This window comes from Argopecten irradians, chromosome 13, assembly GCF_041381155.1.
Source record: "Argopecten irradians isolate NY chromosome 13, Ai_NY, whole genome shotgun sequence".
In the NCBI taxonomy this organism is placed as follows: domain Eukaryota; kingdom Metazoa; phylum Mollusca; class Bivalvia; order Pectinida; family Pectinidae; genus Argopecten; species Argopecten irradians.
Genome location: NC_091146.1, coordinates 34,807,758 through 34,828,602, shown reverse-complemented (window position 1 = coordinate 34,828,602; position 20,845 = coordinate 34,807,758). Strand labels below are relative to the sequence as shown.

The 20,845-nt window shown below is 30.9% G+C and overlaps 2 protein-coding genes across 14 annotated transcripts in view; one reads left to right on the top strand and one right to left on the bottom strand.

The window, feature by feature from the left end:
* Positions 1-18,932, top strand: part of LOC138306256 (leucine-rich repeat-containing protein 71-like) — a 57,211-nt gene extending 38,279 nt beyond the window's left edge. For 6 of the 12 annotated variants that reach the window (XM_069246654.1, XM_069246655.1, XM_069246653.1 and 3 more), the window contains exons 12-21: positions 1,241-1,337; positions 2,727-2,744; positions 6,046-6,099; positions 8,145-8,180; positions 13,470-13,535; positions 14,443-14,457; positions 15,817-15,905; positions 16,514-16,622; positions 16,967-17,082; positions 17,399-18,932. In XM_069246654.1, the coding sequence (XP_069102755.1) occupies positions 1,241-1,337; positions 2,727-2,744; positions 6,046-6,099; positions 8,145-8,180; positions 13,470-13,535; positions 14,443-14,457; positions 15,817-15,905; positions 16,514-16,622; positions 16,967-17,082; positions 17,399-17,515 (717 nt within the window). In that variant the 3' untranslated portion in view covers positions 17,516-18,932. The remainder of the gene's footprint in view (positions 1-1,240; positions 1,338-2,726; positions 2,745-6,045; positions 6,100-8,144; positions 8,181-13,469; positions 13,536-14,442; positions 14,458-15,816; positions 15,906-16,513; positions 16,623-16,966; positions 17,083-17,398) is intronic. The other 6 variants (XM_069246662.1, XM_069246664.1, XM_069246659.1 and 3 more) reach the window with 5 other exon arrangements.
* A 403-nt stretch (positions 18,933-19,335) lies between these two features.
* The window catches only part of LOC138306258 (uncharacterized), a 34,373-nt gene continuing 32,863 nt past the window's right edge, over positions 19,336-20,845 (bottom strand). For both annotated transcript variants that reach the window (XM_069246665.1, XM_069246666.1), the window contains exon 7: positions 19,336-20,294. In XM_069246665.1, the coding sequence (XP_069102766.1) occupies positions 20,243-20,294 (52 nt within the window). In that variant the 3' untranslated portion in view covers positions 19,336-20,242. The remainder of the gene's footprint in view (positions 20,295-20,845) is intronic.

The window sequence follows — 20,845 nt, the reverse complement described above, 5'->3', positions numbered from 1 at the left end:
TGGCCCCAATCATGTATACAGATTTAACTTGGCCCCAATCATGTACACAGATTTAACTTGGCCCCAATCATGTACACAGAGTTAATATGGCCCCAATCAATCATGTACACAGAGTTAATATGGCCCCAATCATGTACACAGAGTTAATATGGCCCCAATTATGTACACAGAGTTAATATGGTCCCAATCATGTACACAGAGGTAATATGGCCCCAATTATGTATACAGATTTAACTTGGCCCCAATCATGTACACAGAGTTAATATGGCCTCAATCATGTACACAGAATTAATATGGCCCCAATTATGTACACAGAGTTAATATGGCCCCAATCATGTACACAGATTTAACTTGGCCCCAATCATGTATACAGAGTTAATATGGCCCCAATCATGTACACATAGTTAATATGTCCCCAATTATGTACACAGAGTTAATATGGCCCCAATCATGTACACAGATTTAACTTGGCCCCAATCATGTATACAGAGTTAATATGGCCCCAATCATGTACACATAGTTAATATGTCCCCAATTATGTACACAGAGTTAATATGGCCCCAATCATGTACACAGAGTTAATATGGCCCCAATTATGTACGCAGAGTTAATATGGCCCCAATCATGTACACAGATTTAACTTGGCCCCAATCATGTACACAGATTTAACTTGGCCCCAATCATGTACACATAGTTAATTTGGCCCCAGTCAGATATGTAGTGTTCATGTAGACTTAATCAATTACACGATGGTCATGTTGTATACATACAATCTGCTTCAGGTATTATGTAAATATTGTCAGTTAGGCCCGAATTCAGTCTACATAGTATTAATGGGGCCCAAATTAGGTCTACATGTATATGGTTTTCATTAGGCCCCATTTATGTCTACATAGTGTCAATAACTCCCCATTAATTCTGCATATTAATTAGTTGTTAGTTAGATTTTTCAACCAAAGTCTAATACTAGATTACCCTCCCCCCTCATGAATTAAAACCTATAATTCATGCTTTAGAGACACAAGTTATCAATTAAAGCCAAATTGTAGTGATGATTTTAACATTATAGAGACTGGGTGTCTAAAGAATTAACAGATGAGACCAGATTTAAGCACGGAAGGCTTTCTTGTCTCAGGATGGCAAATCATTTAAACTAATTTGAACGTTTAGTGATGATTTTAACATTCTATATATAGACTTGTGTGTTTAAAGTAATTAGTTCCAATGTTAATTGTCTCAGGACGGCAAAGGCGGTAAAGATGCAAAAGAAGAAGAGAAACACGACAAAACGAAAGGAGGGAAGAAAGAAAAGGAGGAGAAAGGAGGGCAGAAGAAAGGTGAGGGCATACAATCATTGTGTGATTAGTGAGGTGTTTTATAGTGATTCACCGTAAGCTGCTGTGGTTTGGATTCTGTCTGTTCGTCCATTGATTCCCAATCATCGTTATCATCTAAGTCTAATCGTCAGGTGTAATTAGTGATAATCATTTCTAGGTGTAGAAAACCACATTAAAATATTTCATATTCATATATGTTACTTTTAAAGAAATTTAAAATTTCAAAACAGATTGATAAGTAATTCTGGTGTACCGTTAAACAATGAGTATGTTCAAATTGATGTTTTAATTTTTTTTAAATATTTAAAAAAAACTTTTTAAGGGATAATGAATGTTTTTCAATATGAGAGAAAAAAAAATTTCAAACAAAAATGTTAATAATAATATTTTCTATACATTTATCATATTTATTTGGTATATACATAGTAATTTCAATTTTGATTTATGAAATTAAATTAAATAAAAAGTTGTTTCTTTCATAACATGAAAGTTAGATATCTGCACAACCCAATATGTGACTTGTTTCCAAAAAGTACGTGTTAGGGAATACATTTATTTATCTTTGTATCATATGTGTAAACTATATTTAAAGTTATGATTTTTCTACTTTAAAGAAACCCCTAACACTATACAAACTTTTAGGTTTTTTTTTTAAATTCCCTAAAGTTTACAATAAGAAGTTTGTCAATAACATTTAAAAGGTATTTTCAAGATTTAATTGACACATTTTCCCCTCTTTTCATGGTGTTGCCATTTTTCTTCATTTATGTTTATAAGAGGTATACATATATATATATATATAGGCATCTCAGTCTAACAATTGATTTGGATTATTGAATATCTTAAGTTAGAAAAATGTAGAAACTAATTTAAAGCTTTTGAGTGAATATGATTTAAGAGTCAGAGCCAAGCTCTCAGATGATAGTGATTTAAAAAAATGAAGCTCTCAAGTAATAGTGATTTAAGAAACTTAAGATCTCAAATGATAGGGATTTTAGAAACTAAAGCTCTCAAGTGTTAGGGATTTTAGAAACTGAAGCTCTCAAGTGATTATGATTTTAGAAACTGTAGCTGTCATGTGATGATGAATTTAGAAGCTGTCAAGCGATAGTCATACAATTTATGCATAATATCTTCAAGATCATGAGCTTTGAGGTTTTAGAGATTCATTCTTCAAAATGGAAAATATTTATTTAACTTTATGTAACTTCCAAATGAATGAAAATGATTTAGGCTGAAACACAGCAAGATATTTTAATTTGAATAAGAGAGGATGAACAGCTCATTTTGAACATAAAAGAAGAATTATGGCAAAGCTAGACATTGGGTGCGAGTTCCAGGTGTTTGGTAGACGTTTAAATATTGGACTTTTTTATTTACGTTGTACAGATACCAAGGGAGGAAAAGGTTTAAGAACACTTTGTTTTTTTGTCTGTCTCTATCTATTAGTGTGGCTAGTCTCTATATGGGGGTACTCAACATATGTCTCTTTTCCATGTCGACGCAAAATCGGTAACTCATTCACCCCTAAAATTTCATAATGGACTGGTCTAGTTTTTGAATTAGAATAGCCTAAATGTGTCTTCAGGGATGAATGAGTTACATTCCATAACCTCACTTAAATTGGGTCAGTAAAATGGGCAGAAATGACAAAAAAAAATTAATATTGATGTAAATATTGCAGAGATTATTTGAAATTCAAAAATAGTGTTCATTAAATCATGATTGATAAGTTTGGCTGATGCTCTTAAAACATGTGATGATTATGAACACTTATTTTACCTGTTCTAAAACTAACGACAAAAAGAAAAATTGAATAAAAAATACAAAAAAAAAATCAAAAGAAAAAGATACAGTATTACTGAAATTTGAAAAAAAAAAATTAAATTAAAAAGTTGAAAAGGAAAAGGAAGCCAAAACAAGATAAAGTCTACAAAAACAAAATAAAATAGAATAAATTAATTACTATGTTATCCAGAAAAGTGTTTTGTTCTGAATTTTTTTGAAAAGTAAGAATGAAAAAAATGTCTTTTCTGCGTAGAATTCGGATGAAGACATACTTGGGTATCCCACTCTTGATGCTAGCACAGATTGGCGATTTTTTTACTAAAAAATTGAAAATATGATGTCTATTTCAAACGAAAAAAAAATATAAAACAAAAATAAAAATTCATCTGACTTACTCGTTGTCGGACAGATGAAATGAAGTATTTACATCAATATGCATCTTTTGCTGTTTTTTGGACCAGAAATGTATCATTTTATATCAAATTTCATATTGTTTTTTATATTTTCGAAGATGTATTACATATGTATCGTATTTTCCGGAGTTTTATAAGTCGGGACATTTCCCCCTGAAAATCATGAGTGCGATCTACTATACATAATATTTGATCGCCAATCTGTGTTGACTCACTGTACTGTTTAATTACTGTACAGAATGAAACGCTATTCAACGACACAAAATGAACATTCAACATACATATCAGTCATAATTCTTACATTGACTTTGATATATTTATTTCTTTATTTAATTTGATTTCGACAAATTGTAATCTTCTGATTGAATTTTTTTTTTCCAAACATTATTTTTTAGAAAAAAATATTCAGTTTACAAAAGTGATAAATTAAATAATTTTCTATCAAAACCAAACAAAAATAAATTGAATTTTATGTGACGATAAAGGGCATTAACTCCCTTGATTTTCTGAATGTTCATATTGTGCCATTGTGTAATGCGGAGTTATTTGCCCTTGTGAACATTAATTGATTGTTGGATCATAAGTTTGTGGCAGCAATGAAAACGAATCCGAGAAAGAAAATTGTTTTTTTTTCAAACAAATGATGCAACAATTGAGATCTCGTCACAAGGGGAAACAACTCTGTAAACAGAGCTACATATTTTGTCTAGGTTTATAGACAGGTTAAGCTTATGGTGAATGGGTTTTAAATGGTGTTGGGGAAATGGAGTCTGAAAAAATGTTATGAATTACTTCCCAAATTACGTTTCAAATTACAGAACGTTATCAATTACAGTACATGTATATGTAACTCGTTATGTATTCACAAGTTACATTACCAATGAAAAAGTTAGCTACTACTTATGAATCACTTCTTAAAATACATTATAAATGGAAAAGTATTACTTCTCAAATTACGTTATAAATTTAAACGTTATGATCGATGATGAATTACTTCCCAAATTACATGATGTACATTATCAAGGAAAAACTTTACTTATTGTAAAGTAACGTTTTCAATGACAAAGTATAACTTCTCAAATTATGTTATTAATTTGAACGTAATGAATTTCTTCCCAATTTACATAATGTACATTATCAATGAAAAACTTTACTTATTCTAAAATAACTTTTTCAATGAAAAATGTATTACCAATGAATCACTTCTTAAAATACATTATAAATGGAAAAGTCTTACTTCTCAAATTACGTCATCAATTAAAACGTTATGAATTACTTCCCAAATTACATTATCATTTTAAAACTTTTGTATTACATTTCAAATTACGTCAATTAAAACGTTATGTATCTAAACATTATGTATTACTTCTTAATGAAACTTTACTTATTCTAAAATAATGTTTTCAATGAAAAAGTTATATATTACTAATGAATTCATTTTCAAAATACATTATCAATGAAAAAGTTATTTAATAACACCAAAAACGTGACCATTATGACGTCACTAATAGTGACATGGTAACGTCAACTGATCACCGTGAAAATAACTGTTCCATCTTGTGGAGAATATCATCGATGATAAACGGTTTTCCTGGCCTTACTTGAACAATTTTAATGCAGAGATCCCCAAATATATTAATAATATAAATTTAAACATTAAAATATATTCCCATGGAATACATGGTCTACATAGATGCCAGAGCTTTAATTTGCAGACAATCATCTTATAATACACTAGCGCGCCTCTGGTCTAGACCTAGACCTAGGTTCCATAGGAAAACATTTTATTAAGACGTGTGAAGTAAAATTTCTTATCAGAAAGAATGTATTTCATAGCAAACCGATTTTTATTGTTTTCTACAAATCAGAGTAAATAAGATATAAAATTATTTATCATTTGTTCTGATAATACCGTTAATGTACATCCAAATGATATATATGTTTTCCCCAAAGTAACGACTTTTCTGAAAGGACTTCTCTCAAAAGTAAGAGTAACCTGTGTCAAAATGCAGTTTTCACTTAGTGTTAGTATCATTTTTTACTTTGTACTCATTGTGGCTTTTTTTCGAAATAATTGGTCCTATTTGATGTCTAAAATCATATAGTTTTAGTATTCTGATTAAAAATTTGTAAAAATTATGTAAATAATGCTCTTTTATTTTTCATTTAATTTAAATGTTTTGTACGCGTCTTGTTAAAGCACTTCTTTAAAGATTTGGGATACGTTTGGATTCTGTTTAATGTCATTAAGTTGATTCATGTAGTGAATTAAATCGTTACATAAAAAATCTCAATCGTTTCATAAAAGTCATCATATCACTAGAATATTTACTTCATTGAAGTTTGTTTTGGAATAGAATAATACTTAAATTTACTATTCAAAGTTTTTATTTAATAATGAAATTTTCAGCAGTATCAGGTATGTTAAGATTTGAAGTTTTAACATTTTTGAGTTTTGAAATTTGTTTGAAGTTTGTTGTGTTGTCATGGCAATATGTTAATTACAGGTGGTTCTATACCAGAACGAGGCTCGCAACAACACGCCTTTCTTCTCAGGCCAGGTCTGCTTGAGATAATTAATTATTATACGTGATTAATTAACAAGCAAGCTTTAATCCGTATTAATACTCGGCAGTTGTTTATTAAATTGAGGAAATTTTAAAGTTATTAAATAATTATAGGATTTTTAAGTTCTCGTTTTTAATGACAATTTTTTCAGCATGGGATCTGGTGCGGTCTAAACTGTTATCAGGTATCGGTGTTGTCTGTTAAGACAACCAGCCATTAATGAAGGGAAGCGTTAATTAATTAGCACACAAGATCCTAAACAATTAATACAACAAAATAACAGATAAACAAATAATTTGTCATAGTTATAGCTATGATAATTGTGATAACTTGTAAACATCTTACTACTCAAAACAATATTTCATATTGTTATCCACCGGGATCTATTGAAATAATCATACCAGATGCCAGTTTGATTTTTAAAATCCATTGAGCAATAATATTTGAAAATAAGCAATAAAGTATTTTTTAAAATAAAAGTAAGACTTGCTTTCTGAATGGAATTACATTCATAAGTGAATTATTATAATAGTTGTTTCTTTTTCACTTTTTGATTTATACATATTTTATTGTAATAAGTTATATACGATGTGATAGGACACAAGTTTTCCATCTTGTATGAAGCCCTCTCTCTTTTTCACTTAAACATTCAGGACATATAATACGTTAATTAGAATTGTGAATAGGAAAGGAAAGGAATGAATTGCATACAATTTTTATCGTGGGATTAAATTTTTGATAAACTAAATTTCATCATTATATGACTGCCAACACGAATATTGGGCATAAACAATGTTGATCCGTGTACAGTGTATTATATACTTACCTTATTCAGGAATTACTTACTTGATACCTAATCATCTGACACTAGACAACATGGAAAATAAAAACTCACAAATAAGCATAATAACGCAGCATGGAAATAGTGAGCTTTGTTGTTAGTATGAGATATTTTTGTTATATATGAGGTTTCATACATAGTTATCCCCCCTGATAAGAACTCTTTTATGTCTGATGTATTTATTGTATTATTGTAATGTTGACATGAAAAACAATGTTAAAAGGGACTATTTGATTAATATGTCTTTCCATTCACTTATACCTACTTAACTTAATTAAGATGTATGCAATATTTGTTTTGAATTTTATTATATAAAAATCCTAACAGATATTTCTCAAAAGATTTTAGTTTATGCATCACTTCATTGAATTCCTCTGTCCATGATTGATTTGGGGGGTTGCATGCTTCTTTTTCAAGTTTATTACCATTAACTTAGATTTAACTGATAGTTTCTCTTTAGTTAGTATCTCGTTAAAATTCTTAATATCAGTTTCCACTAATTCTGATACGGACCATAGTCTCTCGTTAAAATTCTTAATGTCAGTTTCCACTAATTCTGATACGGACCATAGTACCTCGTTAAAATTCTGAATGTCAGTTTTCACTAATTCTGAAACAGACCATAATATCTCGTTGAAATCTATATCATTAAGATCTGATTCTTTAAGATCCAGTATCATTAATTTCTCTGTCAACTACATGCTATATGTCGGTGAATCTAGTCTGTCATATCTTGTTGTTAAGATATCTATTCTGTTAGATATAACTCCTTTATCAAATGAAGTTGTTTTGGATGTATCGTAGTCAATGTTTAAACATGCTGCTAGTTATTATCAGCGTTCATGAACCGATTTAACAAGAACATTGAGAATTGTCTAGACATTATTTTTTTTCTAAAAATATTTTTTGTCGAGTCAATTGTTTTTTTTAGACATATCGAAATTGTTTATGGCATCAAATATATACATTCGATGTTTTAAAAATCTCTTGGCATTGACTTGAATCAACTATTTATATTGTTGGCATTGACTTAAGGAATTGGTGTTCACGCTTGTAACAGTTTCATGAATATTCAACACAGATTAATATTTCATGAATATTCACATCAATTAATATTTCATGAATATTCAATACTTACTTATTAATATTCATGCCTCATTCTCATCTGGTCTTGTAACTCATTTTTGCCCACTACAGACAAAGGATCTAGTGTCGGGGGTAGAAGCTCTGGAGGTAAGTCACCAGCCTCATTTACATATTATTATTTCCTTTGAATATGTAATACCTTATAAATTTGCATAATCACTTCCTATTCCTACTGATATCTTAGTTTATCTGCCCAATTCTTAATTACAATGATGGAAGCCTCTCATTTACATAGTCATTTTTCCATTGAATATGTTATAAATCTTCCCTATAAATTTCAACTTCCTACATAATCAAATCTTAGCTGAATTATTGTATATTTAATAATGACGATAAAAAGCCTCTTTATTTCTTCTGAATATGTAATACCTGTCAAATTGGCATAATACCGTAGTCATCTATTAGATGTTCGTTATGAATAAAACTTTTCTGTATTTACTCAATGATGTCTATATCTTTCATGTTTCTTTTTTTTTCAAGTGTAAAAATAGCAACGTGTATCAACTGCAACAACTCAAGAATACTTACATTTTATTTTAATTCATTATCGAAGAAAATGTTTATTGAATATCTAGCGTACTTGATATTTCCTAAACACTTTTGAGATCTTGTCATTCTTTAACTGTAAATGAATGGGTTTAAAATCCAAAACAGAGAGGCTCTTGTCCATGTGTGTCTAGTTTTCGTGTTCATTAGTTTAAAGGGATGGTGTATATGTGTGCTCAAGGTTACAGTACGATAAATTCTCTTTATTTTTTTATTAAAAATCAAATGACATTTCAACAACTGTTCAATACTGGGGTGATACATTTGAATGATTAACGTCTTTTATATATTTTGAGCATTTATAGCCAATTTGAATGCCAACTGGACAGAGGCAACTGCGCTTGGAAAGATTACATAAGTGGGACTGTAGTGAAAATGTAAATATTTGAATATATCTTTTAAAAACGTAATCTTGAACGCACATATTTAAACAATAAAGTTTGATTAGTGGTGTCTTTTAAAAACTAATTATAGATAGGTTTTGGAAAACATAAAAAAAAACTCATTATCATCAACACAATTATCATTAAAAACTAATCAAAGATAGTTTTTGCAAAAAATCATCACATCATCATCAAGATCATTATCATCATCAAGATCATTATCATCATCATATTCATCAACATCATCATCATCCCCATCAAAATAATAATCATCATCATCATTATCATCAACCATCACCATCATTATCATCATCAACATCATCATCATCATAATTATCTGTATACGTTAACATTATCATCGGGTTATCCTCCTTAACTTTACCTTCGACAATATCATAAGAGTTATCTCCTCTTGAGCAAATATCTCCAAAACCTCGCACATTTTGTGGTTAACTCCCTTACCCTAGCACATTATCAATTGTTAATAAGTTACCTCCCTTACCTGAGCACAAATATTTTATGTCACAAATATATTCATTTAAACCTATTTATCTCTGCACAGCGGCGCTGCGATTTGTAACATCACTTACTGGTAAAATATATATATTTTCCCAGTTGTCTCCCTTGTATAACCTTATTTTGGTCCGGATATGTTTGTTGTCGTATTAATATATATTATTATATATAACGATATATACATGTATTGATAAATTTTGATATAATTTTCCTTTTTTTATCAAATACCTCATTTAGAAGTTAGTAAAATCAGATACATATTAGTTATAAGCTTAAATGATCTTGGACTTCAATGTAGAATTGTTGATTTGACTCGGTTAAGCAACTGGTAAGAGATACAAATGTACCTGATCTGCAACGGAGTCCTTCCATTGCACGCAGGCAGGGGTCTCAGGGTCGCTTAGGTTAATTTAACTCTCTCACATATCAGGTCAAACGGGTGGATTTATATAATTATTATATAATTGTGATAAATGTATATACTATAAAATGATAATTAGAACAAAATTTTATTGACATCTCATCTCAGGAGACTGAAAATATAGAGTTATATGTATTTCAGCTTTGTAATTTTCTTTTTCATATTTGAATATTAACTCTTCAATGTAAATTTCCTGCTGTTGATGTGAAAATGAAATCTGATTATGTATGATCTGGCAATAATTGAAATGAATACATATCTTTATGAATGTTGTACATCATCCTGTGTTGTCTTTATATAACCATCGTTACCGCTGTAATTCCGTTTTTGCTTATTACAGAGTTACCTCCCTTATAGGTAAATGCACGTATCCATTGTGACGTCATTTATTTGTGAGCGAAATTCACGTCTTTTTCTTTGAAAAGTATGACATTACGCTCTCAAACGCATGGCGTCACAATCAATTCTTACCCGCAAGGGCAGATAACTCCGTAATATGCAAATACAGAATAGAAAGTCGGGATATATATATATATATGATTATTTAGATTTGATTATTTTAACCCCTCCAACATTAGAATAGCACATGTGCAAGATTTTTGTAAATTTTTATGTTCATAGATTAGAAATAATTCAACATATAGTCCGACTGTTTACTTTAGTCATGTATATGTTATTTTTTATTATTTATTATCTTAATGAAATACGTTATTGCGAGATATGAATATGACGAAATAGCCATCTTATCTGAAGAAGAATAATTAATTTTAATCAACTCCATTTGAAGCAGTGTCGTCTGAAGTCACTGTCATCAACGTTCGATATCTTAAGGAAATAAAAATTTTCACGAATTAGAAATATTCCTTTGAAATAAGAACACTCTGTAATCTATGCAATGCGTTCATGTAAACAATGCTACTTTGTGATATATCCTCAAAATAGTGATGATTCTGGGCGGTGGCATCCTCGATACTCCAGGGGTTCCGATCACTTACGATCTCTACACCCCTGGACTATCTCATCGTGAATCTGAAGGTAGCTCAGGTGAACAAATCTGAACCAATCACAGGCCTGCCTAAATTTTCTTTGAAGATTACAGAGAGACTGACGCCCAACTTCAAAGCAACAGTCAACCACAGTGTACCATCAAATGACTAAATTACCCGTTCTCTTATATTACCCTGTTTTATTACCTGTCTTTATATTCCTCCTGTTTTATTACCTGTTCTCTTATATTACCTCCTTTTTTATTACCTGTTCTCTTATATTGCCTCCTGTTTTATTACCTGTTCTTTATATTCCTCCTTTTTTTATTACCTGTTCTCTTATATTACCTCCTTTTTTATTACCTGTTCTCTTATATTACCTCCTTTTTATTACCTGTTCTTTATATTCCTCCTGTTTTATTACCTGTTCTCTTATATTACCTCCTTTTCTGTTCTTTATATTACCTCCTTTTATTACCTGTCTGTTATATTACCTCCTTTTTTATTACCTGTCTTTATATTCCTCCTTTTTATTACCTGTTCTTATATTCCTCCGTTTTTTACCTGTCTTTATATTACCTCCTGTTTTATTACCTGTTCTCTTATATTGCTCTTATCCTCCTGTTTTATTACCTGTTCTCTTATATTACCTCCTGTTTTATTACCTGTTCTCTTATATTGCCTCCTGTTTTATTACCTGGTCTGTTATATTACCTCCTGTTTTATTACCTGTTCTTTATTATTACCTGTTCTCTTATATTGCCTCCTGTTTTATTACCTGGTCTCTTATATTACCTCCTGTTTTATTACCTGTTCTCTTATATTGCCTCCTTTTTTATTACCTGTTCTCTTATATTGCCTCCTGTTTTATTACCTGTTCTCTTATATTACCTCCTGTTTTATTACCTGGTCTCTTATATTGCCTCCTGTTTTATTACCTGGTCTGTTATATTACCTCCTTTTTTATTACCTGTTCTCTTATATTGCCTCCTTTTTTATTACCTGTTCTCTTATATTACCTCCTTTTTTATTACCTGTTCTCTTATATTACCTCCTTTTTTATTACCTGGTCTGTTATATTACCTCCTTTTTTATTACCTGTTCTCTTATATTGCCTCCTTTTTTATTACCTGTTCTCTTATATTACCTCCTTTTTTATTACCTGTTCTCTTATATTGCCTCCTTTTTTATTACCTGTTCTCTTATATTACCTCCTGTTTTATTACCTGTTCTCTTATATTGCCTCCTGTTTTATTACCTGGTCTGTTATATTGCCTCCTTTTATTACCTGTTCTCTTATATTGCCTCCTTTTTATTACCTGTTCTCTTATATTGCCTCCTTTTTTATTACCTGTTCTCTTATATTGCCTCCATTTTTATTACCTGTTCTCTTATATTTCCATTTTTATTACCTGTTCTCTTATATTACCTCCTTTTTATTACCTGTCTGTTATATTGCCTCCTTTTTTATTACCTGTTCTCTTATATTACCTCCTTTTTATTACCTGTTCTCTTATATTGCCTCCACCTGTTCTCTTATATTGCCTCCTTTTTATTACCTGTTCTCTTATATTACCTCCTGTTTTTTACCTGTTCTCTTATTTTGCCTCCTTTTTATTACCTGTTCTTTTGCCTCCTTTTTATTACCTGTTCTCTTATATTACCTCCTTTTTTATTACCTGTTCTCTTATATTACCTCCTTTTTTATTACCTGTTCTCTTATATTGCCTCCTGTTTTATTACCTGTTCTGTTATATTGCCTCCTGTTTTATTACCTGGTCTGTTATATTGCCTCCTGTTTTATTACCTGGTCTGTTATATTACCTCCTGTTTTATTACCTGGTCTGTTATATTGCCTCCTTTTTTATTACCTGTTCTCTTATATTACCTCCTTTTTTTATTACCTGGTCTGTTATATTACCTCCTTTTTTATTACCTGTTCTCTTATATTACCTCCTGTTTTATTACCTGGTCTGTTATATTGCCTCCTTTTTTATTACCTGTTCTCTTATATTGCCTTCTTTTTTACTTTGAGATAGTCCAGGGGTGTCGAGATCGTAAGTGATCGGAACCCCTGGAATATCGAGGATGGGGCGGTGGTCAAATTACTGATTTACTCAATTACTTATCATTTGGCAGTGAATGTGTAATTGTAGAATATATACAGGTTGTTATAGAAACATTTCTGAACATTAAAGCGATAAGACATATGCATGCTCTCGATATTTAGATTTGAAATATTTTTTAAACATGATACCGAAAAACTATAGTCTCTATGTTTGCATTTGAAATATTTCTGAAAATAAAAGCGATAAGCCTTGAAATAGAGGTTTCTTGAAAGTGAAATTAAACTATAAGCTTTGATATATTTTTATAATTGAAAGTGATAAGCCCCATTCATTGTTTTTTTTTTTTGATAATTTTGAACGTAATGTTGGATGTTTTTTATTTGGGTTCCACTACAAAAATGTATTAGAAAGGGGTTTGAAATCAAACCACGTATTTTTATGTCCTTGTTTTGAAGGATTTGATCGTGATATTACGAAACTGATCGAACCTCTGGCGCTAGGGGCTCGTATATTTCGACTTGGTGAGTCGATAGCTGTAGCAAAACTTCTCGAAATAGGATATTTTTGTTATGCAACTTGCATGTTTTTATTTGTTTCTTTTTGGAATATGGTAGCTTATCGAGATGTTCTTGCTTTAAAATCAATACAAATTGTATTAATTGAGTAGTTAAGATTTTTAAATTGAAACAAATTTAGTTCTTGAACTTTCCATCCATCAGCTCATACGAATATGTATTAAACTCTTTATAAGACATTTCCTAAACTAATTTGAATATTCCAAAACTGCAGAAGAATAATGTTCCCAAAAATATGCTTCAGACATATGTCCATATATTGGGGACTAAATAACTAATAAAATCAGAATTTTTATTCCAGAAAATATTTTGCGTCAGTTTAGAAATTGTCATGAATAATAAAAAAATAAAAGTAAAATATAAATATTACACTTTAATGAAATCTGTTGATACAAGTGATGTGATGTTAGTTGCATGATGATTTGGGCGCGGATTTTGTTTTCAGTTTTATATAATATGATGTTAATTATATTGCATGATTACGATCTTTCAACATTTTTGTACAATTTTAGTTAATTAGTTACTCAACCAAATAGTCATAATTAATATCTTTGAAAATTACACACAGGCTATTTTGATCAATTATAAATTGTACTTAGATTACATGCTCAGTGGGTTTTTTTACAGTTTTATAAAAATATAATTGCATGATAATTTTAATGCAATATTACGATTTTTTACGATTTTTCAACATTTTTATTGATTTTTTTTATATGTTCGAAAATAAACATTTTTTCAATATGATTGATTATAAATCTTACTTAGATTATATGCTCAGATATGATAGTATCTGCTGTTTGGCTTCCTACAAAAAGAGAATTGTATATAATGATCTGATTTTTATTACTACCAGAGGCTACTAATAAAGGTAAAGGGGCGTTGTAATGCACACACATTGTTGTTGCTTCAGAATTTTGTTTGCCATTCCCTCTCAATTTTGTATAATTTCCTCCGAAATGTTTTCGTCAATATTTGCTTCTCAATATTACAGTAGACTGTCTGTTCATCACCAGTGCGAGGCATGCGCATTAGCAGTCTATATTTGATACAGTAATTAAATTTTTTATTGTAATCGTCAGGGATTTATTCTATGTATTATATTATTACTATTATAATAATTATAATAATATCACTTTATTGTAATAATATTATTATTAAAAATATTACTATTAAAATAATATTGCTATTGTGATGATATTACTATTGAAATGAAAATTAATACTACTCTTACATGAACTAGTGTAGTTATCATAGTATTGAAAAAGCTAATTTTCCACTTTAATCACAAACGTAATCAAATATATTGAATATTCATAATACAGGTTTAAGCAAAATAAATGTTTAAATTTCTTTTATTGTTTTTTCCCCCAAAATTCCCAGGTAGATAAGTTGGTTCTTGATTAACTATGCCAGTGTACGTGAAAAATATTTCGCTTTTTTTTTGTAACATGTTTTTGCATGAAAAGTCACCCCCCCCCTCCACTCAGGTTTTTTTCCCCTGTGACAAAAACGCCTAGAACTACCACCTTTTTTATATTACCGACTTTTGTCATTTATCTACTATGTGGATTAGGAAGAGGGTTAAGAAAACTACACACACCGGTAATTCTCTCAAATTTCTGTGGGTTTTTTTTCGTAAAAATATCACAACCTTGTCAGCTGGTGTTTGCTTTACACTCTACAGCGGATTTGTTTTAGCATACGATTGTGAAACCTCTGCATGCCGCTAGCTTACGTAGAAAAACATTGCATGCTGCATTATTAAACAGTGTGGAGGGCGTCACTGCCTCCGTAACTCATGAAACATATTTTATTTATTTTAATTTCCTTAAATCCTCTTCTTTCTTTTAAATTTGACTGTTAACTCATGAAAAAGAATTTAATTGAATTATAGATTATTTATTGATAAAAAATTATTATTTTTCTGATAATTTGAATTCATATTTAATGTGGACTTTTCTTGTGTATTTTCATGTTCTCTTCACACTTTTATGTTTGCTATGTGATTTACACTATCTTTCTTGTACGTGTAATATCTAATGGTCTTGTTGATTCCGATTCTTTCAGAGGAAAAAATGAAAATGTTGCATCAAATTTTTCAATTTAATTAATTACACTCTTTATTTCACTAATTGATATTGACAACAAGGAAATATTTAAGTCTGTTGATAAGGACCACTTAGTAGACATAAACATCTCAAGCGATTATTTTTTTATTTTATTTTAGCGTCCATAGCAGCGGACACTAAAACAGCCGGCAAAGGGAAAGGCAAGGGCAAGGACAAAGGCAAAGGACCTGCTGTACAGGAAGTAGAGGTGGGTATGGGGTAAGGTGGTTAGTAAGATCAGGATAAAATAGTTGAGGGGATTTCGGGTAATCGGAACTCACCGGATGTATAAAATGACCTCGGATGTAATAGGTTAGGAATATTTAAGAAAATCACACATTTTCTTCGTTGAAAAACTTTATAAAACCATAAGTACGCGGAACAAAAATGAAAAGTTATGGAAATGTTGAAATATTATATGATAGCCCAATTTTGATAAATTGAATGTAATTGTTTCTCTTTCGAGACATTGATGTAGTCCCTTAGAATAAAAATGAAATAATGCTCTTGTATCGTATCCGAGGGCTTCGGGTAAGATGGTTAGTGTAAAGCAGAGATGTGTTAGGAGTAAATATGTTAGTGCTAATGAAAAGAAGCAGAGCCGTATAGTTGGTTAAATTGTTTGTATGAACATGGCATACTGTAAAGATAGTTAGATATGGTTATAGGGAAAGTTGGATTCAATAAAGATATAAAGTTTATATTTATTACATGGAAAAGCATATAATTAATAATCTACTCGAAATAATCTGCCCTTTAGTACCACTATCACACATACTATTAAAAGAGTTTGTGCATTATTCTATTTCTCACCAGGATGCTGGAGCTTCCGACTTCGTTAACCCTCTAACAGACGCCGCTGATTTCATTGATGGTCAACTCTTGGTGGCCGGGAACCGAGTCCTTATTAACCTCAATTTATCAAGTACGTACTCACAGTCTGATATGTTCATATATTGGTATCTACATTTTCACTGCAATGCCACTTTGACACCTTACTAAACGCAGTTGACGTTTATAAGTGCATAAACTGCTCTGTAGTTATTTTGACTTCATTTACACTGTAATCCCACTCTCTGTTCCAATGGTTGTTCCATCTAGCACGCTGTCCAGTTGGCATTTTCGTTTCTTTTTTATTTTGGAATACAGACTGTCATTGGCGATTAATTTTGTAACAACGATAGTCATTAGCTGTTGATTTTGTATAACGATTGTTCTTCGTTTTTACTTTATAACAAAGATTGGCATTGGCTGTTAATTTTGTAACAGGGAATTCCATTGGCGAGCACGGACTTGCTGCACTGTTGAAGGCGATGCAGTACCAGACAACACTCACACACGACAGTAAGAGCAGTGGGACTGGTCTAATGAGAATAGGAGTCTATGTAAGTTTGTGTAAGGTGTCATTTCAAATTAGTACCCCTGTAAAAAATCAATGGGGTGAATTTCAATTTGACACTGGGACTTTGTCTTTTGTATATTTCAATGAAATACTAAATTAAAGACAATAGACCTAGTATATATCTGAATAAAATTATTATTGAAAGACAGTAAGTAGACTTTTAGAAATAAAACCATTTCATTTAGACATTATTCGGTAGTTTGACTTTGAGATAAAGACATCCTAAGTCCTATACATTGTATAGGTTTTATATGATACAAAAATGTGAATATTATTTTAGCTTTTTGTACGTTTTACAGAAAAATAAAGTATCCTCGGATAGCGAAGTTCTGGCTAAACTCACGGAATTTATGATGCCAAAAGATCCCTTCTACAAACCTCCTCCACAAACGCCAGATGGAGACTCGAACTCCTAAGAACAGTATTAAGTGACCTTGAGAGTTCCGTCCAAACATTACACTTCCATATCATCTGGCATAAACTGATGCAGATGTTTTGGAATTGTGCTGAACAGTTTGTTTCATTAACTGTTCATGTTAGAAAAAACAGCTTTGAGTTAATGAAATTGGCATCATGTTTTCAAGCAGATGATATTTAAGGCAAAGTTGATGTGTTTTTGATCGTATCACAAAAGGATTCTGAAATGAGTATGTAAAGTATTTGAAATATTATGTTATTTTATTCTAAGTGTAATAGATTATACTACATATTTTGAAATAGGATTAAGATATTGAAAGTTTTTGAAGAAGTTTAATTTATGAAATGTTTTTGTTGTTGATTTTTTTAAGTATCCGTTGTATAAATATTGACTTCAAAATTTTGGTTTTGAAGTTATTTCTCATGAATTTTCATTTAGAAATGTTTTGGGGGGAAACGCGGTAACGATCAAAGTTTAACTTAGTGAAATGTTTTGACACCACGAGTTACTTCCCTTTGTCATTAAGTCTTATATTTGTAATTGATGTGTTTATTGTACAATATATATACATATATATACTGTATATAAAATTGCTGATCTGTGATAAATATTTGTATTACGTGTATTACAGAGTGGAAGTTGCGTGCGTAAGAGGATGGATGGTTAGAAATATTTAAAGATGCTTCAGCGCCGACAGAGCATAAACAATATTTATCATTCGGATAATAATTAATGTTAAATCGTATAAATGTGTCTAAAACACAAAAAACACTTAATAACATAAGATCATTTGTTTTGCTCTTGTTGTCTGCACAATTAGTACCACATTTTATATAGGGCATGGTGTCATTGGGTTTTTTTTCAGGATGCAATTAAGAAGTAATTATCATTTTGAATTAAGATTGATGCTCAAACTTTAGATGCTCAAACTTTTCAATGGTGATAATAGTGTAAAGTAAGAACGGTTTTTTTTTTGCAGAAATATTCTTTTTCATCTGTTCCTGTTTTAATAGAAATTATCGTTCCTCGACGGTGTAGCATCTTTAACTCTTATCCCAAGTGTATTTTACATATCTAATGTTAAATTAAGAGTTTGCTTATTGTTGACATTTCTTAAGATGATACTTAAGATTTTATTTCTATATTTCTTAATATGAAAATGCAAAATACTTGCAAATACGTTGTGTATAAACAGATTGACAGTTCCAAGAATCCGCAATTTTCCCTCCTGAAAGAGGGAATAAGAATTCAATCGTTTACCCTCTAGAAGTGGGAATGATATGTAATAATGATATGTGATAGTTGAAATGTATCGTGGTATTGATACTGTTGAAAATCTATTGTTTTTATGATTATGATGCAGGAACAAAATGTTATTTACATTTGAATAAATCTAAATTATGACAATAAGCTTACACATGTTTTGTTAAGTTATTGATAAATAAAACATTTATACAATAAATGGTACATGGTATCGCGATAAACAATTGAATACCAAACGGGAGAAAATTAAACGCAGTCTCGTGTGCGCGATTTATTATAACTCAGATTGGCTAAAATTTGATGAATATTCAACCGAGGGAAAATTAATCACACAGTTTTGTGTCAAAGATTGAGCAAGATTCTGATTGGCTAAAATTAATTAGGACATAATAGATCAAGAGACCACTTGCTTATTTTCAAGAAGTTCATACGAAGGTGGCCACCGAATTTGATTTCTGAGAAAGAGAAAAGGGAGGAAAATATTGGTTCCCTTAATCTGAATCAATAAATGACAACATAGCGTGATAATTGTAATAAATTTATTAATCAAGCTCAACAAGCGTATAACTTAATACTAGGCTGTAAGTATAATTAAAGGTAAAAATAACAGCTATTTACAAATATATACAATCTTATTTAACCCCGGTAGTTATACAACCGGATGTGCAGGTGCAAAGGGAAACCACTCCATTTTAACATGGATTCTCACAGCATCTGTTTGAATACCAAACATGTAGTAACGTATTGCACTTTAGAACAGCACAGCAATGTTGACGTAGGTCATTTGCATAATGCACCGGGTCTGTAGTTATTTTGGGGAATTTTGTCGCGATGAAAAACATCTCACATGAATTGTAGGATCCTTCATAAAAAAATGTCACCGGATTCAATTATCTCCCCTTGAACATTTGTTATATTTTACACCGCGATAGCACCAAGTAATTTGTCATATTTTCACTTGAATCACCAGTGTCAATAATGTGGAACTTTACATTCACAAATTCATAGGGCGCTTTCTCTTACACTTTCCGAAATTGTCCAACCCGGATTTTAAAATGTCGGATGCATGTCTTTGTAACGTGCAAGTGCCAGATAAGATTATTTTCGGATTCATTTTCCTCTCAATCAGTTCTTCACTGACTAAGTGGGAATCTTATAATTGTATCGGTAATTTCCACACCTGCAGTATCTGAGGCATTATTCTGTTGCCACAGCCACAAAAAATCCCTTTTCTGGCCGGGGCACATTATTAAGACGTGAGCCCTTTCTCTATCCCGGATTATTTCCATGGAAAATTTTCAACAAGTGTTACATAAAGAAACCTTGCATGTACACTAGTACTGTGTGTCTGGCACGAATAGTGGTAGAGCTGTTTTCACAAAGTTGCTTCCCCTTACTATAGGAACACCCAAAAAAAATCATAGAGGTGTTTCCCTTGAACGGGATCGCATGGGAACGTAACTTACAGACACTTTTCTTCCGTTGACTTAGATCCAGATAGATTTGCTTTGTACCTGAAAAAAGAAGTATTAAACACATTAAATTTTTCAATGATTCAATACCTTAGCAGCAGAAATTGATGGCCGCGGTACCAGGTAAGATTTCTCAAAAGTTATATCTTTATCGAAAAAGGTTTTTTTCCGCTACCACGACAGTGATGTTTAGTTTTAAACTGCGTTCAAGTGAAAAAGTAATATTTAGGGGGGGGGGGGGGTAATTTTGGGTTAAAAATCCCACATTTTTGCAATTAAAAAAAAAAAAATTTGGTTGCCGTGGTTTTTACTGGCTTACAAAACCACAAAAATCAGAACTGTCCAAAATGAACACTGCATAAAAATTGCAAATGTCGTGTAGATTGAAAATATATATACTTTTATAAAGGTGTTATTTTAGGTTAAAAAGATGTGTGTACATAATTAAAGCCTGCACTTTATTTTGCTGAATTTTTCAAATCTACTGTGCTTTGCCACCTTAACTTGAGTAGAGGTTTATGTTGTGGAGATATAACAGAAAATCTTATTATATTCTATATAAACCACGAGTTGGTTTTTGATAAATGTACACT